General features: G+C 36.8%; 4 protein-coding genes across 4 annotated transcripts; 3 read left to right on the top strand and 1 right to left on the bottom strand.

The window, feature by feature from the left end:
- The first annotated feature begins 5,716 nt into the window (after positions 1-5,716).
- On the top strand, positions 5,717-12,794 carry LOC110384352 (uncharacterized protein CG5902). The gene is made up of 4 exons (XM_021345605.3): positions 5,717-6,050; positions 6,580-6,665; positions 7,592-7,822; positions 8,715-12,794. Exons 1-4 carry the CDS (start codon positions 5,857-5,859, stop codon positions 8,867-8,869), a joined length of 666 nt encoding a protein of 221 aa, XP_021201280.1. The 5' UTR covers positions 5,717-5,856; the 3' UTR covers positions 8,870-12,794.
- A 189-nt stretch (positions 12,795-12,983) lies between these two features.
- On the bottom strand, positions 12,984-14,513 carry LOC110384387 (uncharacterized). The gene is made up of 4 exons (XM_021345662.3): positions 14,238-14,513; positions 13,870-14,041; positions 13,543-13,674; positions 12,984-13,287 (listed from the first exon to the last, which is right to left on the bottom strand). Exons 1-4 carry the CDS (start codon positions 14,348-14,350, stop codon positions 13,057-13,059), a joined length of 648 nt encoding a protein of 215 aa, XP_021201337.2. The 5' UTR covers positions 14,351-14,513; the 3' UTR covers positions 12,984-13,056.
- A 1,144-nt stretch (positions 14,514-15,657) lies between these two features.
- On the top strand, positions 15,658-19,366 carry LOC110384377 (protein abrupt). The gene is made up of 7 exons (XM_021345643.3): positions 15,658-15,850; positions 15,928-16,068; positions 16,305-16,436; positions 16,519-16,685; positions 17,148-17,293; positions 18,603-18,786; positions 19,212-19,366. The coding sequence occupies exons 1-7, from the start codon at positions 15,773-15,775 to the stop codon at positions 19,345-19,347; spliced, it is 984 nt and encodes a 327-aa protein (XP_021201318.3). The 5' UTR covers positions 15,658-15,772; the 3' UTR covers positions 19,348-19,366.
- Positions 19,367-19,973: 607 nt separating this feature from the next.
- LOC110384370 (UDP-glucosyltransferase 2) lies at positions 19,974-23,518 on the top strand. Its single transcript, XM_021345632.3, has 4 exons — positions 19,974-20,880; positions 21,203-21,425; positions 22,613-22,829; positions 23,119-23,518. The coding sequence occupies exons 1-4, from the start codon at positions 20,047-20,049 to the stop codon at positions 23,384-23,386; spliced, it is 1,542 nt and encodes a 513-aa protein (XP_021201307.3). The 5' UTR covers positions 19,974-20,046; the 3' UTR covers positions 23,387-23,518.
- The last annotated feature ends 97 nt before the right edge of the window (positions 23,519-23,615 follow it).

Below are 23,615 nucleotides of genomic sequence, written 5' to 3' on the forward strand. Positions count from 1 at the left end.
TAAAATTATTTAATCCAAAGACAATAAAACAAGAAAGCCGATTTTGTAAATGTAAATAGTGAACAAATGTGAGGAGATTTATTGATATCGGGATTTATCGGCGCTCCCCTTGGCGGTCAGTATAATCGCGCAATATTCGATTATCTCATAAAACATTTTTTTTATTCATATTTGGGGTGTCTGAGGTTTTGCGCATTTAACGTTACATGTTGTATAGATTTTTATTAAAACAAAAATGTATCAGTTGAATAATTATTAATTATGCTCTTAACTGTCGAGAATTTCTTTCATGCTCACTACATCAGCCATATTTCGACGGACTTGTAATAATTAAACTTGGCTTATAAGATTATCTAGGTAATAACCTAATTTTACTTACTATCCGAATACTTCATTGTTCCAACTTATTGGAACTCATAAAACTTTTAAGGTCAAGTCAGACTTAAAACGGTCAAAAAAATTATGGTTTCGGGATCTACAAAAAATATTTTATTCTACTCTAGTTGTTACTATTTTTTGTTATTTCGCTTTGGTGGCGGTAATGGCGCCATCATCGTTGGGAGATACTGGAGCACCACGCGTTGCTTAGCGAGGAGTTTGCACTCCGCTTTTTGACGAGGCTACTACGGTCAATGAGTCGTCTTAGCTTCCTTAGAAGATTTTCAGTTATGATATCTCCAAATTCATTTTGTTCTCCATTAGACGGACAGATGGTAATCGACGCGACGCACGTCTTAGTAATTGGGTTCGGTTCTGTTAGGAATTTATAGTCTATGACATTTAAAAAATGTAGGGTTGTTAGTCTATGAAAAAGAATGACTGTGGTGTGAATTGTCATGATGTAAAAACCAGTGAGAACAATGTTATAATTCCTAACAAAATGTGAGTGTATTTCTTTAACTATTAATAAAGATATTCAAGAAGACCAGAAGTTTGAATACCTACAATAGGTTATGGGCCCAGAACGCCCGAGAAGAAAAAATTAAAAACCGGGATTGGGTAATGAAAAACCCAACATGAAAAACAAGTGAAAAAAACTAAAAAACAGTAATAACAAGGAAGAAAATAAAAAACGGTGAAAAACTAAAAAATGGAAAAACCTGAGATAATACAGATAGAAAAATTAAAAGATGCGGAAACATTTTTATTGTGGAAATTTGAATTCAATATACACTTAAAAGCGGCAAATCTTGCAAAAACAATTGCACAAATAAAAGAAGATGACAAGAAAAGTGACTTCAGTATCAAAGATGCTCAGGTGCAAAGAATTATCATAAGCAGTATTGATAAGAAACTAAAAGGTCACATAATTAATTGCAACAGTGCACGTGAAATGTACGTAAAATTATGTGAAATATTCGAAGGTTTTGAGCAAAGAAACAAAGATGCCCTATTACAAGAGTTTTCACATATAAGAAACAGGACAGTCAATCGCTTTCCCAATTAATAAGCGAAATAGAAAATTTACAATTTCGTATAAATCAGCTAGGAACAAAAATAGATGATGAAATGGTCATATCCAAAATATTAAGCTGTTTACCAAATAATTTAAACTATTTTATAACTTCTTGGGAATGCATGGCAGACGATAAAAAAACCCTTCAAAATTTAACAAACAGACTTCTGGCTGAAGAAAATCGAATGTTGAAAGCAAAAGACAGTGACAAGCAGCTAGCATTTCAAGCTACATCTTCATCTACATCTAAGAAAAAGTTTAATACAATAAAATGTTTCAAATGTAACAAAACAGGGCACATGAAGAAAGACTGTAGAGCCTGTAGTATCTGCAAAAGGGACAACCATGAAGATAAAGACTGTAAGTTTAAAATAAACAGTGCTCAATCTGTAAAAAATTAATCACAGAGAAGAAAATTGTTTTTCAAAAATAAGAATAAGAATGAGAATGAAGAAAAAAGTAACAAAAGAATAGAAAAGGCATTTTTTACAAACGGTGAAATTCAAGAACCAAAACTGAAAGAATTTGTTGTAGATTCTGGGTGTACTGCACACATGACCAAAAATTTAGACATACTAAAATTTTTTGAATGTAAACCATCATCTGTTTTGACTGCAAATGAAGAAACAATAGAGGTGAAAGGGACTGGTAAAGTCATTGGCAATAAATGTACTCTTAATAATACCCTGCTTGTTCCTGACTTATCACAAAATTTATTATCGGTTAATGCAGTTACAAACAATCAAGGAGTGGTTATATTTACCAAAGATAATGTAAAATATATAAGGAGTCAGAATTAATATTAACAGGAAAAAGAAAACGGTTTATATAAAATTAATTTGGATGATAATAATATGCAAGAAAAAACACTGTTAATGAAAGAAAATGGCACTGCCTTAGAATGGCATCAAAGACTTGGACATCCAGGAAAGAAAATACTAGATATATTACCAGATGTGGCAGATGGAATAAAAATAAATGGATTAAGGCAAATAGACGAATGTGAAATCTGTACACAAGCTAAACAAACAAGACTCCCATTTAACACAGTAAGAAACAGAGCCAGTAGACCACTTCAATTATTACATACTGATGTATGTGGACCGTTCGAAAACAAAACTTATGATGGCTATAGTTATGTTTTAACCGTCATGGATGATTATACTCATTTTACAAAAATATACTTGCTTAAATATAAAAATGAAGTTAAAGAAAATTTAAAACATTATATAGAAGAAACAGAAAGAGAGAGAACAGAAAAGGTATCTACCATAAGATGCGATAATGGAGGTGAATACACAAGCAATGATTTTAAAAATGGTGTACTGAAAAGGGAATAAAACTAGATTATACAGTACCATATTCACCACAACTAAATGGTAAAGCAGAAAGACTAAATCGAACCTTATTAGATAAAACCAGAGCATTACTATTTGATTCAGGGTTAGATAAAGAAATGTGGGGTGAAGCTGTATACTGTTCTACTTATATTATAAATAGATTACCAAGTGAATCTTTGAAGAATAAGACACCTTATGAGATGTGGCATGGTAAAAGGCCTAATATATCTAATATATGCAAGTTTGGTTCAATAGTATATGCTAAACAATTACATTCAAATATTAAGAAACTAGATCCAAGAAGCAAAAAGTTAATCATGATTGGATATACTAATAATGGATATAGATTGTGGAATAAAGAAGAAAGAAGAATTGAAATAGCAAGGGATATTGTTATAATTAATAATAATAAGAAAATTGGAGAAAAGTATGAAGAAACAGGAAGTTCGGTGATAACAGAAATAATACCAGGTAATAATGAAGAAGAAATAAATCAAGAAGAAGAAAGTGATGACAGTTATTATGAAATAGAAGAGTTAGAACAACAAAGGAATGTAATAGAAGACAACATCCCAGATATTATTGATGAAGTAGAAAATGATGAAAATAAAGAAAGTAATACTGCAGAGATAGAAACTATAGAAACTATAAATACAAAACGACAACGGAAAAAACCAGCTTACCTGCAAGATTATGTATTACTTACGTATGATGAAGTCATGAAGTCTGCTGAAAAGAATAATTGGGAGAAGGCCATAAATTCGGAGAAGGAATCATTGGAAAGTAACAATACATGGGAAATAGTTGATATAGGAAGAGCAAAAGGACACAAGATATTGTCAAGTAAATGGGTATTTTGTATAAAAGAAAATGGTACTTACAAAGCAAGACTTGTAGCGAGAGGCTTCGAACAGCAAAGCATTGACTATCAAGAAATATATAGTCCAGTAGTAAGTCAATCAGCAATAAAATCATTAATAGCAATTGCTGCTTCAAAGGAATATGAAATGATAACTTTGATGTGAAAACAGCATTTTGTATGGCGAGTTAAAGGAAGACATATTTATGTATATTCCTGAAGGATATGAAAGACAGCCTAATAAAATTTGTCGTTTAAAGAAAGGACTATATGGGCTAAAACAGGCACCAATGACATGGAATAAAAGATTTACAGAAACTTTAAGGAAACTTGGACTGAGAGCTACAAAGTCAGATCAGTGTGTGTTTTTTAACGAAGACAAAACTATAATATTGGCTATATATGTTGATGACGGTTTGGCCATATCAAAAGACAAGGAAAAGTTATTACAGATCTTGCATCAATTGGAAAAAGAATTTATCTTAAAACATATGAACAACCTCAAAACTATATAGGTTTTGAAATAAAAGATCAGAACAAGGCATTTTGTTGCATCAGCAGAATTATACAGAAAAATTACTTAGAAAATATAATATGTATGATTCCAAAGCTGCAGATACTCCATGCATTGTGGGAAAGGAAAATGAATCTAAGATGGCTACGTCAAATTTTCCATACAGAGAACTAGTTGGTGGATTATTGTACTTGTCAACCAGGTCAAGACCAGATATCAGTCAAGCTGTGAATGAAGCAAGTAAAAGGTAGAAAATCCATCAAGGCAAGACATATTAGCAGTAAAGAAGGTGTTGAAGTACTTGAATGGAACGAGAGATAAAGGGATTTTGTATAATGCTGGGAAAGATATTACAAGATTGCATGCATATTGTGACTCAGATTATGCAGGTTGTACAGAGACCAGACGAAGTACAACAGGGTTCATAATAATGTTGGCAGGTGGACCTATAGCTTGGTGCTCCAAAAGACAGCCGATAGTAAGTCTATCGTCAACTGAAGCTGAATATATAGCAGCAGCAGATTGCGTTAAAGAGTGTTTATACTTAAAGACTTTTATAAGTGAATTAATTGGTAGCAGTATTAAGATTAGTTTGAATATTGATAACCAGAGTGCTATCCAATTGATAAAAACAGGTTCATTCAGCAAGAGATCTAAACATATAGATGTGAGATTTTATTTTATACACGAAAATTATAAGAAAGGATATTTAGATATTATATATTGTCCTACAAATTATCAGATAGCGGATATGTTGACGAAACCACTATATAAAGAAAAATTTAAATTTCATTGCGATAAAGTTGTTGTGTGAATTATTGAGTGTTATGATTAGAAGTGTTTAAGTTAATGTTTTGAATACTTGTTTAAGTTAATGTTTTGAAAACTGATGGTGTCTCTGAAGTAATTATAAGGTATTTTTAATTTATGTTCATATATTAAAAATAGGAGAAGGTGTTAGGAATTTATAGTCTATGACATTTAAAAAATGTAGGGTTGTTAGTCTATGAAAAAGAATGACTGTGGTGTGAATTGTCATGATGTAAAAACCAGTGAGAACAATGTTATAATTCCTAACAAAATGTGAGTGTATTTCTTTAACTATTAATAAAGATATTCAAGAAGACCAGAAGTTTGAATACCTACAATAGGTTCTACCCTTCGGGCACGGAACCCAAAAACGCAATCCATTAGATACCTCTGACAATAATACGATGACACATGAGACAATTGTAATCATCCATACACAAAGCCATTTTCTAGCAAAATGCAATGTTTATGTAAACTTTAGTAAGTTCAATACCGTCGCGGCGGGCGGTGGCATTAAAATGCATGCGTATCGTGCAACCGTCTTCATTCTTCTATACATTCTTCATTTGTGTATCAGTTATCGTTTTAGTCGCCTACTGTTTTAATAACTAGCTAATCTTAACAATAACAAACAACACAACAAGCGATTATAAAAAACTTTCTTGATATTACTAATTCCAAGTGCACCGTACATACGGCCATCACTATCTGTCATTTTGGCTGTCAAATGAAGTTCCACAGGCTCATTGGTGTTTTATAACCTGTGGTTACAAAACCCCATTGAGTGAAACGAGTGTTTGGTTTCGTTTACTTCTGAGATTTGTGTGACTGCTTTGTTTCATAGTCTTAGGATAATTAACTGGTATTAGCAGCCAAGATGTCTTCAGTATGTTGTGGTACAAAAAAACAGAAACTAAACAACTCTTACAGTAACAATATAGATCGACCTTTGAATGGTTACCAAGAGTCTGTGGCTATTCCTGATATGTGTTACTTTTGTTTCGATGTTTTGTATTGTCAGCTGCACAGTATGGACCCTCCTCAGACGCCAAACTTTACTAACGATGCCTAGTAAGTGGTTCACCCTCGTAAGTACAAGTATAGCTTATCATTATATTACTGCCTATCCTGTTGGACATGCTTTGTTGAGCTACCTCCACATCTTTTGTTTCGAATGAGGTCAGTCTAATGAATTAAAAACCTTTTACGATTTTTGTATGGAACTCTTGAATCAGCCACAAATAGCTGCACATTTCCACTTTCACTCAATTTACATTGTGTATGAAAGTAAACATAAATGATTTATTTGCTCATAATTTGACACCCACACAAAGGCAATTTTGTTTTTTATTCGCGGTCAATACACCTCCACTCCCATCACCTTCCGAAAATGTGCATGCTAATACATTCTTTATGTGAAAGTGCATAAAGTTGAAAATGCAGTAAACAGTTTGTGTACTGTTTTGCTATTGTGTTGCTGTGTTAACTACTGTTACAGAATGTCTAATGTGCAATAAAGCTAGACTTTAACTAATGTTTGAACTTTTATGGAATGATTTATTTTTCTCATTGTGTTAAGTTGCTTGTGTTTTTTTTTCAGTCCTTTATTTGTGACCTGGAAGATTGGTAAGGAGCATCGCCTGCGAGGGTGCATCGGCACATTCAATGCAATGCATTTACACTCAGGTATGAACAACAAAAGATGCCTACTTACTGGCCATGTTTGTTTTACTAAGATTAAATATTTAATCTCTTGAGTGTAGAAGAATACCTATATCTATGTTCTGACCTTGTTCACTTATTAGCGATCATCTGCCAGAACAATTGTGTATTTAACTTAGTAATACTTTGTTACTATGTACTAAAACATTCCAACAAAGTTGTTGAATATAAATGAAATACATCTTATTTGAATTGCCCTGTTATTCCTGCCTAAGAAAATCCTACTGTGTTGTTACCTATAACTTGGCTCAGTCAAAACAAGGGTCAATTATTTGGTCAATTGAATAGTACATTTCAATTATTGTGTTAATATAAAAATTGAATACATAATAATTATAATTCCACTGATTTTTTTCCATAACTCGAATCTTTAGGCTAATAGAACTAAAATTCGAGCTACATTATCAGGCTGAATGAGTCATTATTAAGCAATTAAGCCAACGTTTTAAATGAAATGCACAAAATGGTTTCATTCTTAATACACAAGATAAGAACAGAAATAACAATTTACACAGTGTCCTATGTTGACTTTGAGAAATAATTTGTTTGACTTTTAATACAAACAATAAGTTTAAACAAAGAAACTCCTGACATTGTGTGGAAGTTATAAAAACATAATATCAACGTGATTCAAAAGCTAAATAACTGTTCTTCCAACCTTGCTAGCAAGTTACTTGCACTTACCTAACAGCAAAATTCATAAAAACAGTGCCTCTTTTCTTCCTTCTTATAAGACTGATACTAGTTCAATTTAAGATTTCTTTATAAACACAAAATTACCCATAAAAACATACATTCACCAGTAAGATCTAAGATTGGCTAAGAATTATGCTTTACATAATTAAAACTTTCGTCTTTACGTGTATAAATTGAACGACCTCTTGTCCTAGGTCTTCGCGAATACGCGATAACTAGCGCGCTGAAGGACTCCCGTTTCGCGCCAATCACCCGCGAAGAGGTGCCTCGGCTGACTGTATCAGTCTCCATCCTGCAGCACTTCGAGGAAGCCGAACATTACCTGGACTGGAAGCTGGGCAAGCACGGCATCCGCATCGAGTTCATCAGTGAACGAGGCTCCAAGCGCACCGCTACTTACTTACCTCAAGTTGCTACTGAGCAAGGTGGGTCTTGTTACTGTAAATCGATATGCGCTTCTCGATTTTTTAAATAATTATTCAGGTCTTTTAAATGAAAAACTGGTTGATATATAGCCGATGGATGTTTATATTCATGGGAATGTGCACTTTGGTATTATGTGTACCATACATACAAGACATCAACTTCTGACCAGCTCTAAAATGTCATATGGTACTATAGTTATCGGGCATAAATGCGACTGAAGCTGACACAGAGTGACAGTAGGTACTGGTGAACGTGTATCCCAGGGGAACGAAGTTCCTTACGCACACACACTCTCATATCTAAGAGAAGATGGATAAGAGAAAAAGGCATCGAAAGGACATAAGGCCTTTTCCTTACATCATAATTTTACAACAAGCAGCACTAAGGAACTTTGTTCCATAAAAAAAAACCTAAACAGTTGGCGTGCATAGATGTTCTATGGATTATTATGCCATAGTTATGCTCGAACCAATGCTGAAGTGTGTATTTTCTGTTGAAAGCAGCCTGAAAGTTAGTACGCTGTACAGCTGTCTTTGCAGCAGCCAGTGTTTGAATTGTCTCTAACAGCATCCGCGGTTAGAGGCCAAGAACGAAAGGCCCCATGTCTCACGACATGAGGGTACTGACCGTTATTGGTATGTATTCCATAACAGGCGATTGTACCAATACACTATTTTTTTTTCAATTTACGAAGAATTTGAAGGATTTCTTTGGCTTTTCGTTGCATCTTTCAATATAGCAACCGACCACTGCAGTCTTCAAAGCTATTTATACGCTTTGTAATCTACTAGTCTTGTTTAAACAAATCGCAAAAAATAGGGTATAGGTACGTACATCCTCTGACTGAAAATTCCTATTCAAATACTTACGAAACATACGGGGTGATTTCAGGTTGGGACCAAATTCAGACCATAGACTCTCTGCTGAGAAAGGGCGGGTACAAGGCCGCTATTACCGGTGAGATGAGACGGAGCATCAAGCTCACTCGCTACCAGTCCGAGGAGATCTCAGCGTCCTACAACGAATACATCAGCCAGCGCTGCTAGCAAATAGTAAACGAACCCGCTCACGGGTCCCAACTTAATAAAAACACGAGACTTGTGTATCAAACTATACCATACACACATAATAATAAGCAAATATATCGGAGTTGGAGCGGGCACAGTGGTTACAAATATTGTGTTAGTAATAATGTAGGTTGTAAGTGTACGTCTAGTGTCCAGAATCAGTTAGCGAGGAGGCAATGTGACGTGGAGGCTCCTGCGACCGCGGCCGGTCAGGATTATGCTCAAAGTGAATTGGCGAGCGAGCCCAGCGAACGGTCCTGTTTGATTCAAATCATTTAACGTTAAGATACATCACTGCCAACGACATTCCTCTGAGGAGAACATCAAGTGCCATCTAATCAGTAAAGCTTATGAATTATATTAATATCGACTTGATCACGAGTATACTATTTATTCATAGTGTTACACATTTGTATACTTATTTGCAACAAATAAAAATAGAGCTAATTTAAAATTAAGATTTTAATTTTTCGTTTCGTATCGGCAATACACTTTGATCAAATTTTGACTAAGCACGATTTGTATTTTGGTTATTTCGTTGTTGTAGGAATATGTTACCGTGGGTCTAAAAACTAAAAAAAAAAAAAAACATTGGTTAGTGAATAATTTGTAATTTGACTCATGGTTGGCTAGTTAAGGGTTGCCCATGCTTCCATACTTGATGAATCTTGTATTACTGAGTGAATCTTAATATTTAGTGGTATGGTTACAATTTCACATGTTGATAATGTCGTCCAGACCAATTTTGGCTGTCGGTAATTCGACACGAATCGCTTAACGTGACAAGTCAATATGCTATCTACAGCAATGATATTATGATATTATCAAACTGTTTCATTATGCTGTTGACCCAGAGGTCCTGTCTAGACTGAATTCTCAAGTCATATGTGTATTCTAAGTATTTACCAGATTCTCGGGAATTACAAATGCGATTATGCTATATAAGATCCGCATTATTAGATTGTGCACTCGTGCGAATGCGAAGCCTAGTCGAGTAGCTCGATGCATTATAATACTCTACACGAGTCTGCGATTACATAAATTGTAAAAGTATTGTCTGTTCACAAGGCTACTTGTCGCATGACTTGTGTTCGTTAACCTTACCCTACTTTCTATTACGAATAAATCACTGTGTATTCAAAGGGGTCATTTCACTCCTAGGCAGTAAAAACAATCGAATCAGGTCATTTTGCGCTTAATTGAACTTTGATGTGCCAAGTTTTATTGACTCTTCAACGCCAAACGCCAAACTCTATTGGATCGAAATGGTTGTTTTATCGATCTTAAAAAAAAGGCCTATTAACACTACGACTTGGACCTGATATGGAGGGCCCAAAATGGATTTAAAAACTCCGATATGGCTGTCCCTTTAACGAGTTGTCACTCGTGTCTGGGTCACATCAACACTCTTAAATCGCTCCTTATGTGAAATTGTAACACATACACATCGAACATGATATGTAATCAGGATCTCAATGTAATATCTTACGACAAATAATTAGATTTTTTAATTTACCAAACAAAAGTACTTACATGCGAAATCGCGCTACGCTTGGGTAAGCACTCCCCTATACCTATCATGTAAGAACTTTTTATGTAGATCGACTGTTCTCGAAAAAAAAAACAAAATATTTTAAAGAAAAATTCTAAAAAAAATATATAAGAATTAAAGTGAACAAAAAAAGGTTTAATAAAGTAATTACTTTAAGAATTCGTTTGTTGTAGAATGTAAGTGTGTCTTACTTTTATTAATTTTGTAATCATGCAAATTGTTATGTGATTCAAAGTTGTTGAATCGGTAGAATATTGGTATCATGTTTGTTGATGGGGCATGGGGGAATGGTGTTCATTTCGTTATCTTGGTAATGAATTAACATTATTTACATTTAATATGGGCACAACAAGATATTCTTAGGAAACTGCTCTGATAGTATAGACAGATTTGAACCCTATGGATTGTTGGTATAAGTTCTGATGTTGTGTACCCAAGTAAAATATACCAAGGTAACAAATGACACACGAATTGTTGGAAATGTATCATGAATAATGTAAATATAAACGAGTTGTTTACACGTCTCAATAATGTAAACCATAATGGTTTGGTGCAGAGAGATCGATGCGTTGTGGCAGTGTAATGTTCTGAGAAATGTATCGCTTCTCTGCTTATTCATCGTATGTACGGATCCGATGAGAAGATGTGTTAAACTGCATGGTACGACGAATAAATGACGGAACATGACTTGCAATTTAATGTTTTGTGTAGCATTTAACAATGCGACTTCAGATTGTGTCAACAATTGATTCATTAACAGAAGTTATTACACGCGATTATAATTGTGACATTGCTATGTCAATGAGGTATACAGAATCCTTTACTTGTATAACTTTACGAATGTAATATTTGTTGCAGTATGGTCACTTACTAAAAATATAGCAAAATGCATACTAAACTGGTTTGTACAGGATTATCAAAATCCCACTTGAGTGAGGTACGTCACCGTCCTACTATTTCGGCGCCCACTCGCTCAGATTTTATTCTCATTGTACAGTCGGTAAAAGAAAGATTTACCTACACCTATAGAACTCCAACAGCAGATAGGTATACAGAAAATATTTGATCATGAATCTCATCTCGTCTTGAGCTGCTTGAGTAAGCATTACTCTTTTTTTTGCCAACTAAACATTTATAACGTCACAAATTAAGGGTCTTTTTCATGTGGTCAGCACATCTTCTGATCGTAGTCCGTACAAAATTGTTATCCTTTATAGTGAACAGCTAGAAGTTAATATTAATACCGTAGTTCACTGACTCGTGGCAGATTATTGTACGATTGTTGTAAGAACGGCACTAACATTATGACGAACTAAGCACATACAGGCTAACTTAGTGGTGTTGCACTTTTTATTATAAGCTCGTTGAAACATTCGGCGCTCTAAAGTTCCCCTTAATGTTAAACTGTTTTTCCTTAAAAGCTAAATACGGGAGTGGGTAAATAAAGTATCGTTTAATTTTTTACACAGCTATTTCATTGTATGTGCTTAGAAAAACAAATACATGTACTTTCAGCAATATGAGTGACTTTATATAGAAAATCAATATGTATCATAATTTTAAGCAGATATATTATTATTTTATTAGAATTATACATTATGTTTTATTTTGTAAACTCAATTGTTTCCGACTTCTGGCTCCCTTCAGCCCTATGGTTTAATTGACTAACGCTTGCACCTCAACTTCTTGGAATAAATACTCTTTATTACTATGTTGTTTTTGAGTGAATAATGTGTCCGTTTGCTACGTTTTACAGTGTATTATTGTTTTACCTTGCATTTACTCAACTTGTGACTGACGAAAGTTAATCGAGTTACTTATAAATACGCGTGATGGGATGCTATTCGAAAAGACTTTGTTAATGAACACATAGGACAAGAATAGGACTTACGCCGTCAAATTACTAGTGCTTTAAATATTCTGAAGCTAGCCAAAAGTCATATAATCGTGATGTAACTATAGCAGCCACAAATAGGTTTGAAATCTAGCATTAAGCAACGGTTTTGTACGAAACTTGCGCCATTCGGAACACAGCGAGTGAGCGAGATACTGCAAAAGAATATGACTATCTCACTGACTCTTTAGTTAGAAAGACGGTAGGTTAGTGTGTATGAAGCATATCCATAATCAAGTATGTACAGTAAGGAATAGTTTTAATAACTAACTTACGCATGTATTCACTTATGGTCTGTACAGTCACTGAATGGTCGGTACAGTCTCAAAGAACAGTTTTGCATGTGTTCATACATAGAAATTGTACTATATCTGGCAACAGTTGTGTGCATAGTTTGTTGTTCGTTTTTGTATTTCTTAAACATGATTAAACTAATAATATAGGTAACTTTGAAGAGATTTCGTGATTTTTATTTAAATTCTTAACTGCTTGAAGAACTAAGTTGTGACTTTGTATTTTATAATCTCAATTTTTGGAGAAGAGGTTTGATATATTTAGCTTTTTAAAGACTCTGATGGTCATTCTTACTAGCTTAATCTTACAAAGCATATAATAAGGAGCAATTACATAATAAGAAAAGAGCCACATGACTAAACATAACAATTTAATAATAAAATAGCCTATGTACAAAATGCATCTACATTAGCATTGAAGCAATGTTCACTGCTGTTCTTTCTCCATGTTAGCTTCAATCTCCATTATCTTTGCTCTTAAAGTTAAATTGTTCACCATTTCGTAGTATGTGAATATAGACGAGGCTAGTACTTGGGCAACAACCATAAGTGTCAGGGTGCTATTGTAGGGTCTTGTCACTTTCCTTAAGAATTGAAACATTACCTTAGCACCCTCATTCAAATTCGGAACTCTGTATGTTGAGTAGCGATTTGCAAACTGAAAGAAAAATATATTTTTTCAGTAAAAAAAGGACAAAGTTGTTTACTTAGGTTTCCAAGATAGATCTAGCTGAGATAATTTAAATGTAACTTATGGCTAGATTTTTAAATTGTGGTATTTGGTAAGAAATGGTAGCAGCCATGTTGATATCACATCACAACACTTGAAAACAGATCATTCATGGTGTTTAGCCAAAATATGTCCAAGTTTGCAATGTACTAAAAAAAAAAACAGAATAAACAAAAAAATTACCATCAATGCAGAGGTGGGGGCCAATAACATTGGGTACAGAGTTCCCAAACTACATTGGACAGCTGCTGACCTCACCTCGTAACATAGAGGACATCCCTGATTCTTCATTAATAACAAATCTGTTGATATTAACTGAAAATTCCAACAAGAATTTTATAAGATGGTTAATATTTTTACTGTGTCTAGAATATTCTGGGTCAATATAAAAATTAATCTGCTGCTTTCGTACTTAGGTACTGGTAATAGAATTTCTAAATGACAGCACTTGGACACAGTGCATATTGTTATTTTTTCCTTACATTGTGTAGTACATAATGAAATACTCACTTGTCTATGAAACAAGGCAGTTAAAACCGCAGGCATCACAGTGATAGGAACAACAGAAGCGAAGTAGCCATAGCTGCCTAACTTTAGCCTATTTCTGTAGTGCCTGTTTATCAGAACACCACACATTGCGTTCACACCTCCAAGGATCATAGGTGCATATTTTAAGGCCCAGCTGAAATTTATAAATTAAATTAGGTTTAATTACTTCAGGTCTATTTATTTTGAAGAAGATTAGTGAGTAAATAACCTCTGAATCTACTGGACTGATTTTGAAAATTATTTCGCCAAAAGAAAGACTCATCATACAGGATATGAGATAGACTGAAGATAACAGCCTCCAATTTCTATCTTTTAAGTTAGTAACTTACGTATCAGATGTAGATTCCCAATCAAACACCAGATTCCAAACATACTCAGTAGCTTCGAGTTCGTCTAAAGCCACCCCACCCTCTGGGATATCTTTGGCTTTCATCAACGCCATGACAGAGTTTTTGCTAATAAAGACGCTTTAAAATAACGAACAGATTTGCCGATATTGTAATAACACCCCAAAGTTTCTTTTTTTTGTTTTGTTTTTATGGGTCGGATAACCTATAATTTTATATTTAACTTAATGTCAAAAACAGCTGGCCCGTGAATAGTGCTGCCAACCAAAAATAGATAATTTTTTTTCTAAATCAAGAAGTTGATATTTTTTATTGATATGCTTCTTGCACTTCCGTCCTCAAACACAGGCACCATGTTTGATGACACCACCTTCAGACTCGCCGTTTGCCTCCGACTAGGTGCTCCATGCTGCTCTCCTCATCGCTGCCACTGCGGGGAAGCTGTCAACAGCCTCGGTCACCACGGCCTGTCGTGCAGCCGGAGTGCGGGCCGCATACCACGACATGCCAACATAAACGACGTGATCCGTCGCGCTCTTGTTGCCGTCGGCGTGCCAGCCGTACTCGAACCAAATGGCTTGGCACGCGACGATGGCAAGAGACCAGACGGCATGTCGCTATTTCCGTGGAAGGTGGGTAGGACTTTAGTGTGGGACGCGACATGCGTCGACACTCTTGCGCCATCTCACCTTCCCGGAACTGCATGTCGTGCTGGCTCCGCCGCTGCACAAGCAGAGAACCTCAAGCGGCGCAAATATAGTAACCTTATAGGCAATTACATGTTTGAGCCGTTTGGGGTTGAAACTCTAGGGCCGTGGGGTCCGAGCGCCCACCTTCTTGCCAGGGATATTTCCCAGCGCCTGGTTGACACTTCCCGGGACCCAAAGGCTGGCTTTTATTTCGCACAGAGGTTGAGCATTGCCATCCAACGTGGCAATGCTGCCAGTCTTTTGGGTACATTACCCAGTGACGGCGATGAGGAGCAATTTTTTGATGCCCTGTATTAGTTTTAAGCTGTGTATATATATATAAGTTTATTTTATTTTCAATTAATGTAAATATTTTGTGAATAAATACATAGAATATATGAAAGAAGTTGATCAATCGAGAATCGACCTAAAGTTCATTTTGATATGGGTTAGTAAATACAAAAAAACTATTTCAACTTAAAATAAAATCTTTTAATCTGTCGATTTTCTTTATTATCATTACTTGTATGTAAAATACTTTTTTGATTGATCAATTAATTTTCTCATCTTACAACACAGGGAGATGAAACGTTCCAGATAATCGTTTTTAGGATCTTAACCACTTTGTAGTTGCGCCATCTCTTTCAGTCATACTCTTTTTAATATAAAGCTATCCCCCTTTGGCGTTTAAAAATCCGAATGTCAAAACAAAATTCACTCCAAAACGTCAACTGAGACGAAGGAAAGAAGAAAAGCGTCGTTGTCGTCAAAACAGAACTTCGTAAATAAATACATTTTATTACAACTGGCGCAGGAATCCAAATTGTGATGGCTCAATCACAATTTTCTCTATTATGGAATGCGCACAAGAAGAATATATGTCATGGACTAAGCTCTTTGCAACAGGTTACAATTTGCGCAAAATAAACAGAAGGCGATCACTGTTAACTGTTATTTTACTGATTTATTCGCATTTCTTGCAGAATGGTGAGTTTGTGGACATGACCATCGCTGCAGACGGTCATCTAGTGAAGGTGCACCAAGTGATCATCGCGCTGGCTAGCCCGTATATTAAAGAACTGATCTCTTCGGCTCAATGTCCTCATCCTGTGATATTCTTGAATGTAAGCAGTTAAGTAATAAATCAAATAATTGGTTTTTATTCCTGGGCCGCTTCAACTTACAAGTTACAAAGAAGTATTAACATTACAAGAGAACTGCTTATAATTAAAAAAGTTTCGTGCCATATAAAATATTTTTATTTTCAAACAATAAATTGATAAATATGGCATTTCAAGAATGATCATTGAATTATCCTTTGTTTTATAGGTGGTAACTTAAATCCTTTCTTTTGTTTTAGAAAATATCCTACACAACATTATGTGCCCTATTGGAATATGTTTACACTGGTGAAGTATTAGTCTCCATAGAGAATTTGAATGAACTTTTAGAAGCTGGTAAAGAACTCCATATAAAAGGCCTTGAAGATATGGTATGTATAACTAAATAGAAAAGTTTTCACATAAGGCACAATAAATTATAAATATACTCATGGATCATTTAATATTTTTCAGAAAATAAGTGAATCAATGAGTACAAACCAGCAAGTAACATACAACGAGACTGAAATGGACTGCAACATGGAGAGTCTTGACGAAGAGATCAGTTATTTTGAAGTGACCAGTGCCAAAGACAATGACGTTGATGATCCTAAATACACCATTAATGATAATATTATTGTGTAAGTAGTCATTTTTAGCTGAATTCAACAAGAGAACAGATGTCTAAGGACGAAAGGTCTTTTTATGGAAATAATTCCATCCCATAGACATATAATCCCATTGGTTTTGGTCTCATATTTGGACTTTTGTAAGCACAAAAATATTGGATGAGGTGTTAGCAGGTTTATCCCCATTTTAGGCTAATTTTGATTGTATACCAATGCTACCGATAGCTGCATCTTATCTATATAGCTATCCTCATCTAGTCTAGTCTTTTCCCAACTTTGTTGAGGGCAGCTTCTAGTGTAACCTGATGCAACAGCATACCATTGTTTTACATGGAGTGACTGCCTATCTGATCTTCACTCAACCAATATAACTATACAGCCAATGGATGGAATTTTAATGAACAGCACACACTTAAAAATAAAATAACACAAGTTAATTATTTTTAAATTAATTCAATTTTCTTGCTATTTCAGTGAGGTTGAAGGTCCAAACATATTAAGTACAACGTCAATAAATGAGGAACAATATGAAGATGAGCAAGATGAAGAGGAACACAGATCACATGAAATCAAAGGGTTGACGGACAAGATTGACAGTAAAAACGGTACCGAACCATCTAGTAAGTAATGTTTTATTACTCCTTTCTGTTCTCTGCAGTTTTACATTTGTATCCCATATAATATCATGTTGGGGTCGGCTTCCAGTCTAACCGGATTAAGCTAAGTACCAGTGCTTTACAAGAAGCGACTGCCTATCTGACCTCCTCAACCCAGTAACCCGGGCAACCCGCTACCCCTTGGTTAGATTGGTGTCAGACTTTCTGGCTTCTGACTACCCGTAACAACTGCCAAGGATGTTCACTGACAGCCGGGACCTACAGTTTAACGTGCCATCCGAACACAGTCAATGGTGTCTAAGATATACTTAGAAAGTACATAAAAACTTAGAAAAGTTATAAAAAAAAAAAATGTTTTTTCTTAGTGTAAGAGAGTACCAATACTATTTTCAAAAGCCCTTTTTAAGTCAAAAGTATATGTAGTTTTAAGTAGTTAGCAGCTGTAACAAAGTAAATCCTCAGTGGACTTAATTCAGCCCCTGCTGGCCTCCCTCAGCTTCCGGCTGACGCAGGTTCTTACCGGACACGGGTGTTTCGGAAAGTTCCTGTGTCGCATAGGCCGGGAGCCTACGCCCGAATGCCACCACTGTGGCATCTGCAGCGAAGACTCCTCGCTGCACACGTTGGTGGAGTGCCCAGCATGGGCAACGCAGCGCCGTGACCTGGCAGCAGCAGTAGATGCTGCGGGTAGTCTTTCGCTGCCGGCTGTCGTGTCCTGCATGGTCGGCAGCGAAGAAGGGTGGAACGCCGTCGCCTCCTTTTGCGAGGATGTGATGGTCGCAAAGGAGACGGCGGAAAGGGAGAGGGAAACTAGTACCACTCTCCCCGCCCGCAGTAGACGTAGTGGGCGTCGCAGGGTGGCCGATCTCCGGCCACCATAGGGCGCGGCCTGCGGGCGACAGACTAGGGGCGTCTGTCGTCCGAACAGAAACAGGCCTCGAGACGGTGGCGTAGTGTTGCGCGCGCCTCTCCTAGTTGAGTTCACTGTGGCCGCTGGCTGATGGCCACTTACGGTGACGGGGCCCGCCTTCAAACATCTGGCGGGCCAATACCTGTCGGGGGTGCGGAAGAATGCTTAGGCGATACCCGTGCCCTCGACACAAGGTAATTGGTGGCAACACTGGGTGGGTTTTTAGCCGGTAAGAGTCCGGCACACCCCCTCCACCGACCCCAGGTGGAGGGTAGTCCATGAGGATTTTCCCCCTGTTACAAAAAAAAGCCCCTGCTGGCCTGCTGATATATTAAAATTGCTTCTGCCATTCACAAAATATCATTATCTCCTTTGCAGTATGTGATGTCTTAATATTTCCAGATCTCAGCGTAATGCAGTTTACGGTATCGAACCAGGGCTCGCTCCAGATGATTCTGAACCGCTACGTGTACTATCTGAAGCATACGAATAGGAACAATACGCGACAATGGCGGTGCGTCGACTATCTCAACAGCGTTAAATGTCCCGCGCATGTCTTCACCAAAGATGATGTTGTTGTACAAAGGTGAGGTTTACAAAAAAATATGGAAGATATCAGTTTTTAAAAGACTCCAATAAAATATCTCTCAATTTGTGTTATATGTATGCACGCGATTATCTCATGTTAAAAAGGCTAAAACCAGCCTCTGGTAGACTGGGGTGCAAAAGACCCCGTAATCTTATCCTGTTTCACTTGAGCAAGCATACTGATTATTATTAGACTCATCGCTGTGCTCTGCAAATAGAGAGTAGAAAGGATGATGATGACAGTACATTTTCAAAGTATTCTTCGACAGATTAAAATCGAGGGAAACACCTATTATGTCGTCGATAACTTACCTTAGGCGAAGGTTTAAGCTGTGCAGATTCAGTACATGTGCTATTATTTTTAAGCCTAACATTAAAGTTGTGCCTAACAATCAATAAATTCTAATTTTAATTTCTTTTCAGGATATCGGCTCATGTACATCCTTTCCACGACAAAAGAATATTGAAGAAAGTAAAAGCGGGCGCCGTATTCTCAGCTATACACGAGGCCGAACAACAACGGAAGAACAAGAGAGAAGAAAACGCCAATAGTGATTGAATTAAATTGTTATTTTATATATTTGTCTTTTATTACCGTAGCGTTTTTTTTTTTAATTAACCGTAATTTATGTTCGTAAGTAATTGAATCCAGTTTGACAGCTGAGGCATATAAGGCATTGACAAGCTTAGATTGCATATTTGGTAACTGATCGAAAGCGCCACTTTTCTTGACCCAGCACAGGAAATGTGGTGCAGGGCATAGAGTTCGTTCCCGCCGGTCATCGGCACGGAGGCGGTGGAATGCGTCCACCGTTTGGCGTACCTCGGCAGCTGCGAGTCAGAGACTGTCTGAGATGCAGTCGCGGCATGTGTGGTTGGCTGCTAGCATTCACGACTTACCTTAATAATATTTACTTAGTAGAAACTTTGTGCATTGGGAATAGAAAGAGGTTCTATGTATGCCCTAGGATTATGAAGGCAGCTCTAAAATTGTCAGCAAACATGAAACATTAATTAATAACGGTCTAATTCCAATCACTTAAACTGCGATATGACGTACAGACCGACAGACATCCTTCAGAAGCAAGTAGTTACGATCGTAGTGTTTATTATCTTTTGTCGTTCCACTCTTGGCTATCCAATAATAGATGTGTAGAGATACACAATTGCATAGGTATAAGTGCAAACCTATGTATTGGCTAACTGCAGTTGTCCACCCGCTATCTTTATGCATGGACGTGTACGAAAATAACACACGATGTTACTTCCTATAGTGTTTATGTTATTCGCGGGTGTTTCTCAAGGGTATAAAATATTGGCACTGCTTCCGTATCCTGGAAAGAGTCATCACATGGTGTTTGAACCAGTATTGAACGAGTTAGCCAATCGTGGTCATGAGGTGACTGTGGTTTCCTTCTTCCCATCAGCGAAGCCTATTAAGAATCGCCGCGATGTCAGCTTAGTGGGACTAGCTCCATTAAACGTAGAGGTAGTGGATTTACAATACCTTGACGACCCCTCTTTTTTCGCGAGAAAATTTTCCACTCAGTACCATCTAATGACAAATCTTATGGACTTTAATCTTCAACTTTGTGAGAAGGTGCTGTATTCGAACGTTTTTAAAGAATTCATTGATGCTGAAGGTGCTTATGATGTGGTGTTGGCGGAACATTTCCAAACGGACTGTATGATGGGTATAGTTCACAATTATGGAGCACCTTCGGTTGGTTTGATGTCGTGTGCCCTCGTACCTTGGACGCCGGCGAGGGTCGGTGCTGACGGCAACCCTGCAATTTTTCCCTCCATAATGCTGCCTTTTACTGACGAAATGACGTTCCTCGAGAAACTCGAGAACGCTTTCAATCTGCATTTCTACACATTATGGCAAAAATATATGAATCGGAATGAGCAGAGTGTTGTAGAAGCAAGACTCGGTCGTAAGTTGCCTCCGCTGGAAGAAATAGCGAAGAACTTTAGTGTTATGCTTGTGAACACTCATTATAGTTTGAATGGAGTCAGGGTGCTATCGCCGTCCGTGGTCGAAGTAGGAGGCATTCATCTTCACAACAAAACTGTGCAACCATTACCCGAGGTAAAGAAACTTTATGTGTAGGTAACATTTACTGTACCTTCCTATTATTGTTAGGTACCTAATTATAGAGCTGCTTTGTGCCTTTGTTACCGCCCCATTAACAGAAACAAAGTTATTTCAAATACTTACTTATTACAAAGTAAATTAGGTATTAGGTACCTATGTACCTACTTATCCCCACTTCTTGAGGGAAATCATAGAAGACACGGGTAGCAAAGAATGGCATATATCTATTTGTATTTTCCTCCTGAATTGATCTAGGTACTTATTTTTAAGATAAGACAGCCGTGGCAGCGAACGAATAAATTAATATGGTTTCCAGGATATCGAACGATGGGTTTCTGAATCGAAGCACGGAGTTATTCTCTTCAGCTTTGGATCTCTAATCCGGAGCTCATCGTTGCCGGCAAAACGTTTGGACGCCTTGTTGAAAGTTTTCGCGCGCTTACCGCAACGCGTCATTTGGAAATGGGAAACGGAAGACATCCAAGGGTTGCCAGAAAACGTTCTCGTACTTAGATGGTTGCCACAATATGATTTACTTCGTAAGTACCTATAATTTTATCTTGGTACTTACCTATTCCCATTATCGTCTCAATGTAGATACCTATTACAGGTATACCTACATGGGGCGTAGCGAGTTGTCCCTAATAGGTAGTCAGGTAAATACCTACTACAAAAACTACTTAGGTAGGTACTATTAAAATTTTCAATTATAATACAGACTAGGTAGGTACAGACATTGTTTTAAAGCCATCCAATGCACGCTTATTTTACTGTGCATCCAAGATTGCGAAGTGACCGTGAATTGAAGTAACTGGGTAAATTGTGTCATAAATAAAATCAATTAGTGCGTGCTCATTTTGTTAGTAGGTAACCTACCCTGCTAACAAAGTACCAAATAATGTGGCATTTATATGGTTAGAAAGCTACAAAAGCTGTTCTTGGCTGGTTGCAGTCGTTAGTGGCCCAAAAACCTACGTTCCGTAGGTTAGGCCTTAGCTACGGTAGAGCGGGATTATATTCCGAAGTCTTCGAGTCTGCTCTTGGTTCATAATTATATTTTAGCAACTTCTACTTAATAAATAGAACGGACACGGGTTCAACAACGTGTAACTGACTTGAATTCCTGCATTAAGTACCTTTGAATCTTATCTTTGACGCAATCGTAACCAATCTACGTAGCTAAGTATCTAATTAGAACCATAGGTTATTCATAAGTAGGTAGATATAATGAATGATGAATGCTAGGGTCAAAGGACTCGCTGTCTGTTATCAGAATAACGGGTGGGCCATGTAGGTACATGAGTACCTACCACCACCCAAATAACCTAGCTTCAAAAACCTGACCCAGAATAGGAGGTCAAATTATTATCTGAATGTCCAGAGAGATTTTGAAAAATAAAACGTACGTTTGCTCCCATTCGGTGCAAACGTAAGACACTGCAGCGCGCCGTTAATCTCTGATTGTATTTCATATTTCATGTTTCTCTTTCTACCCACTTCTTGTTTTGTTTTATTTTTCTTATTGTGTATCTTTGTGGTGTCTTTTTGTTTGTCTGAATAAATGTTTTATCTATCTATCTACGCTCCGTTATACGACCTGAAAATTATATAACGTTGAAAAGATATGACGCTCCGTTCCTTGCAGTCACGTACCAAGTTTAGTAGCGCCATCTAGACATCCGCTACGAAAATAATTAAAAAAGAAAATGCTCATTGCCGTTTCCAGATCACCCGAACTGCGTGGCCTTCATAACACATGGGGGCCTTCTGAGCCTGACAGAGGCAGTGGAAGCAGGAGTACCATTAGTCGTGATACCAGTTCTGGGAGATCAGCCTGGGAACGCAGCATACGCTAAACGGGCGGGAATAGCTGAGGCCCTGGCCATTCATGATCTCGAAGAAGAGAGGTTGTATGAGGCCCTCGTTAAGGTTTTGACGCCTGAGTAAGTATGAGCATTATTAGCATAAGTGATGTATCTTAAATGGTCTATAGTTCGTTGAAGACCATCTATGTGAAAGGATCTGTTACCTTTACAAGCACTTATGAATATCAAAAATATAACTAAGTTTGATTCTAGTTGCCCATTCCAAAAGTAACTTCCTATTGAGAAGAACGGGCAAGAAACTCCATGGTTACTCTTTTTAAAAATAGTATGGTACTTAGTACTATCTGGATTAGAAGATATTGCACCAATGTATTTTTTTTCTATCTTTTACATTGCTTTGTTTAAGAACGCGGGCTCGTGCTAAAGCCTTCAGCCAGCTATGGCGCGAGCGGCCTGTGTCACCGATGGACGAAGCCATCCACTACATAGAACGCGCGGCTCGCTACGGACAACTCAACATGTCTTCACAAAGCCGCCTCTTGTCCAAGCCAGAACTCCTGTTCTTTTATTCCATAGAGTATATAGTTGTAATAGGAATTGTTTTCATTATTTTTATTTTGGTAAACTGTTGTTGTTGTTCGAGAACAACTAAAGTCAAAGTTAAACAGAATTAGGTGTAGCTGGTTAGAAAATTTTTGTTAGGAAGGAGGTACATAGAACAAAAGATTATATTTTTATAAAAAATACATTTTATTGTCCCTGATTTAACATTTATAAAAAATATACAAAAACATTGTACAAAAATATTTATGACGATTTCTTTATTTAATTATCAGTATCACATTGCTATATGAGCAAGTTTGTATGGAATGCTATGATAAATGAGTACATTCAGTGAAATGT

The sequence above is a fragment of the Helicoverpa armigera genome, chromosome 13, assembly GCF_030705265.1.
Source record: "Helicoverpa armigera isolate CAAS_96S chromosome 13, ASM3070526v1, whole genome shotgun sequence".
Lineage (NCBI taxonomy): Eukaryota > Metazoa > Arthropoda > Insecta > Lepidoptera > Noctuidae > Helicoverpa > Helicoverpa armigera.

What these genes read in the sequence shown, in the direction of transcription:
- LOC110384352 (XM_021345605.3), top strand. Translation starts at nt 5,857, where the DNA reads ATGTCTTCAGTATGTTGTGGTACAAAAAAACAGAAACTAAACAACTCT. An exon ending in TGCAATGCATTTACACTCAG is followed by an intron (nt 6,666 to 7,591) that starts GTATGAACAACA and finishes CTCTTGTCCTAG; the next exon opens with GTCTTCGCGAATACGCGATA. An exon ending in TCAAGTTGCTACTGAGCAAG is followed by an intron (nt 7,823 to 8,714) that starts GTGGGTCTTGTT and finishes GGGTGATTTCAG; the next exon opens with GTTGGGACCAAATTCAGACC.
- LOC110384387 (XM_021345662.3), bottom strand. Translation starts at nt 14,350, where the DNA reads ATGGCGTTGATGAAAGCCAAAGATATCCCAGAGGGTGGGGTGGCTTTA. An exon ending in TGGGAATCTACATCTGATAC is followed by an intron (nt 14,042 to 14,237) that starts GTAAGTTACTAA and finishes TATAAATTTCAG; the next exon opens with CTGGGCCTTAAAATATGCAC. An exon ending in CCCCCACCTCTGCATTGATG is followed by an intron (nt 13,288 to 13,542) that starts GTAATTTTTTTG and finishes TTTTTCTTTCAG; the next exon opens with TTTGCAAATCGCTACTCAAC.
- LOC110384377 (XM_021345643.3), top strand. Translation starts at nt 15,773, where the DNA reads ATGGCTCAATCACAATTTTCTCTATTATGGAATGCGCACAAGAAGAAT. An exon ending in GACTAAGCTCTTTGCAACAG is followed by an intron (nt 15,851 to 15,927) that starts GTTACAATTTGC and finishes CATTTCTTGCAG; the next exon opens with AATGGTGAGTTTGTGGACAT. An exon ending in AAACGGTACCGAACCATCTA is followed by an intron (nt 17,294 to 18,602) that starts GTAAGTAATGTT and finishes TAATATTTCCAG; the next exon opens with ATCTCAGCGTAATGCAGTTT.
- LOC110384370 (XM_021345632.3), top strand. Translation starts at nt 20,047, where the DNA reads ATGTTACTTCCTATAGTGTTTATGTTATTCGCGGGTGTTTCTCAAGGG. An exon ending in GCCACAATATGATTTACTTC is followed by an intron (nt 21,426 to 22,612) that starts GTAAGTACCTAT and finishes TGCCGTTTCCAG; the next exon opens with ATCACCCGAACTGCGTGGCC. An exon ending in GTTAAGGTTTTGACGCCTGA is followed by an intron (nt 22,830 to 23,118) that starts GTAAGTATGAGC and finishes GCTTTGTTTAAG; the next exon opens with AACGCGGGCTCGTGCTAAAG.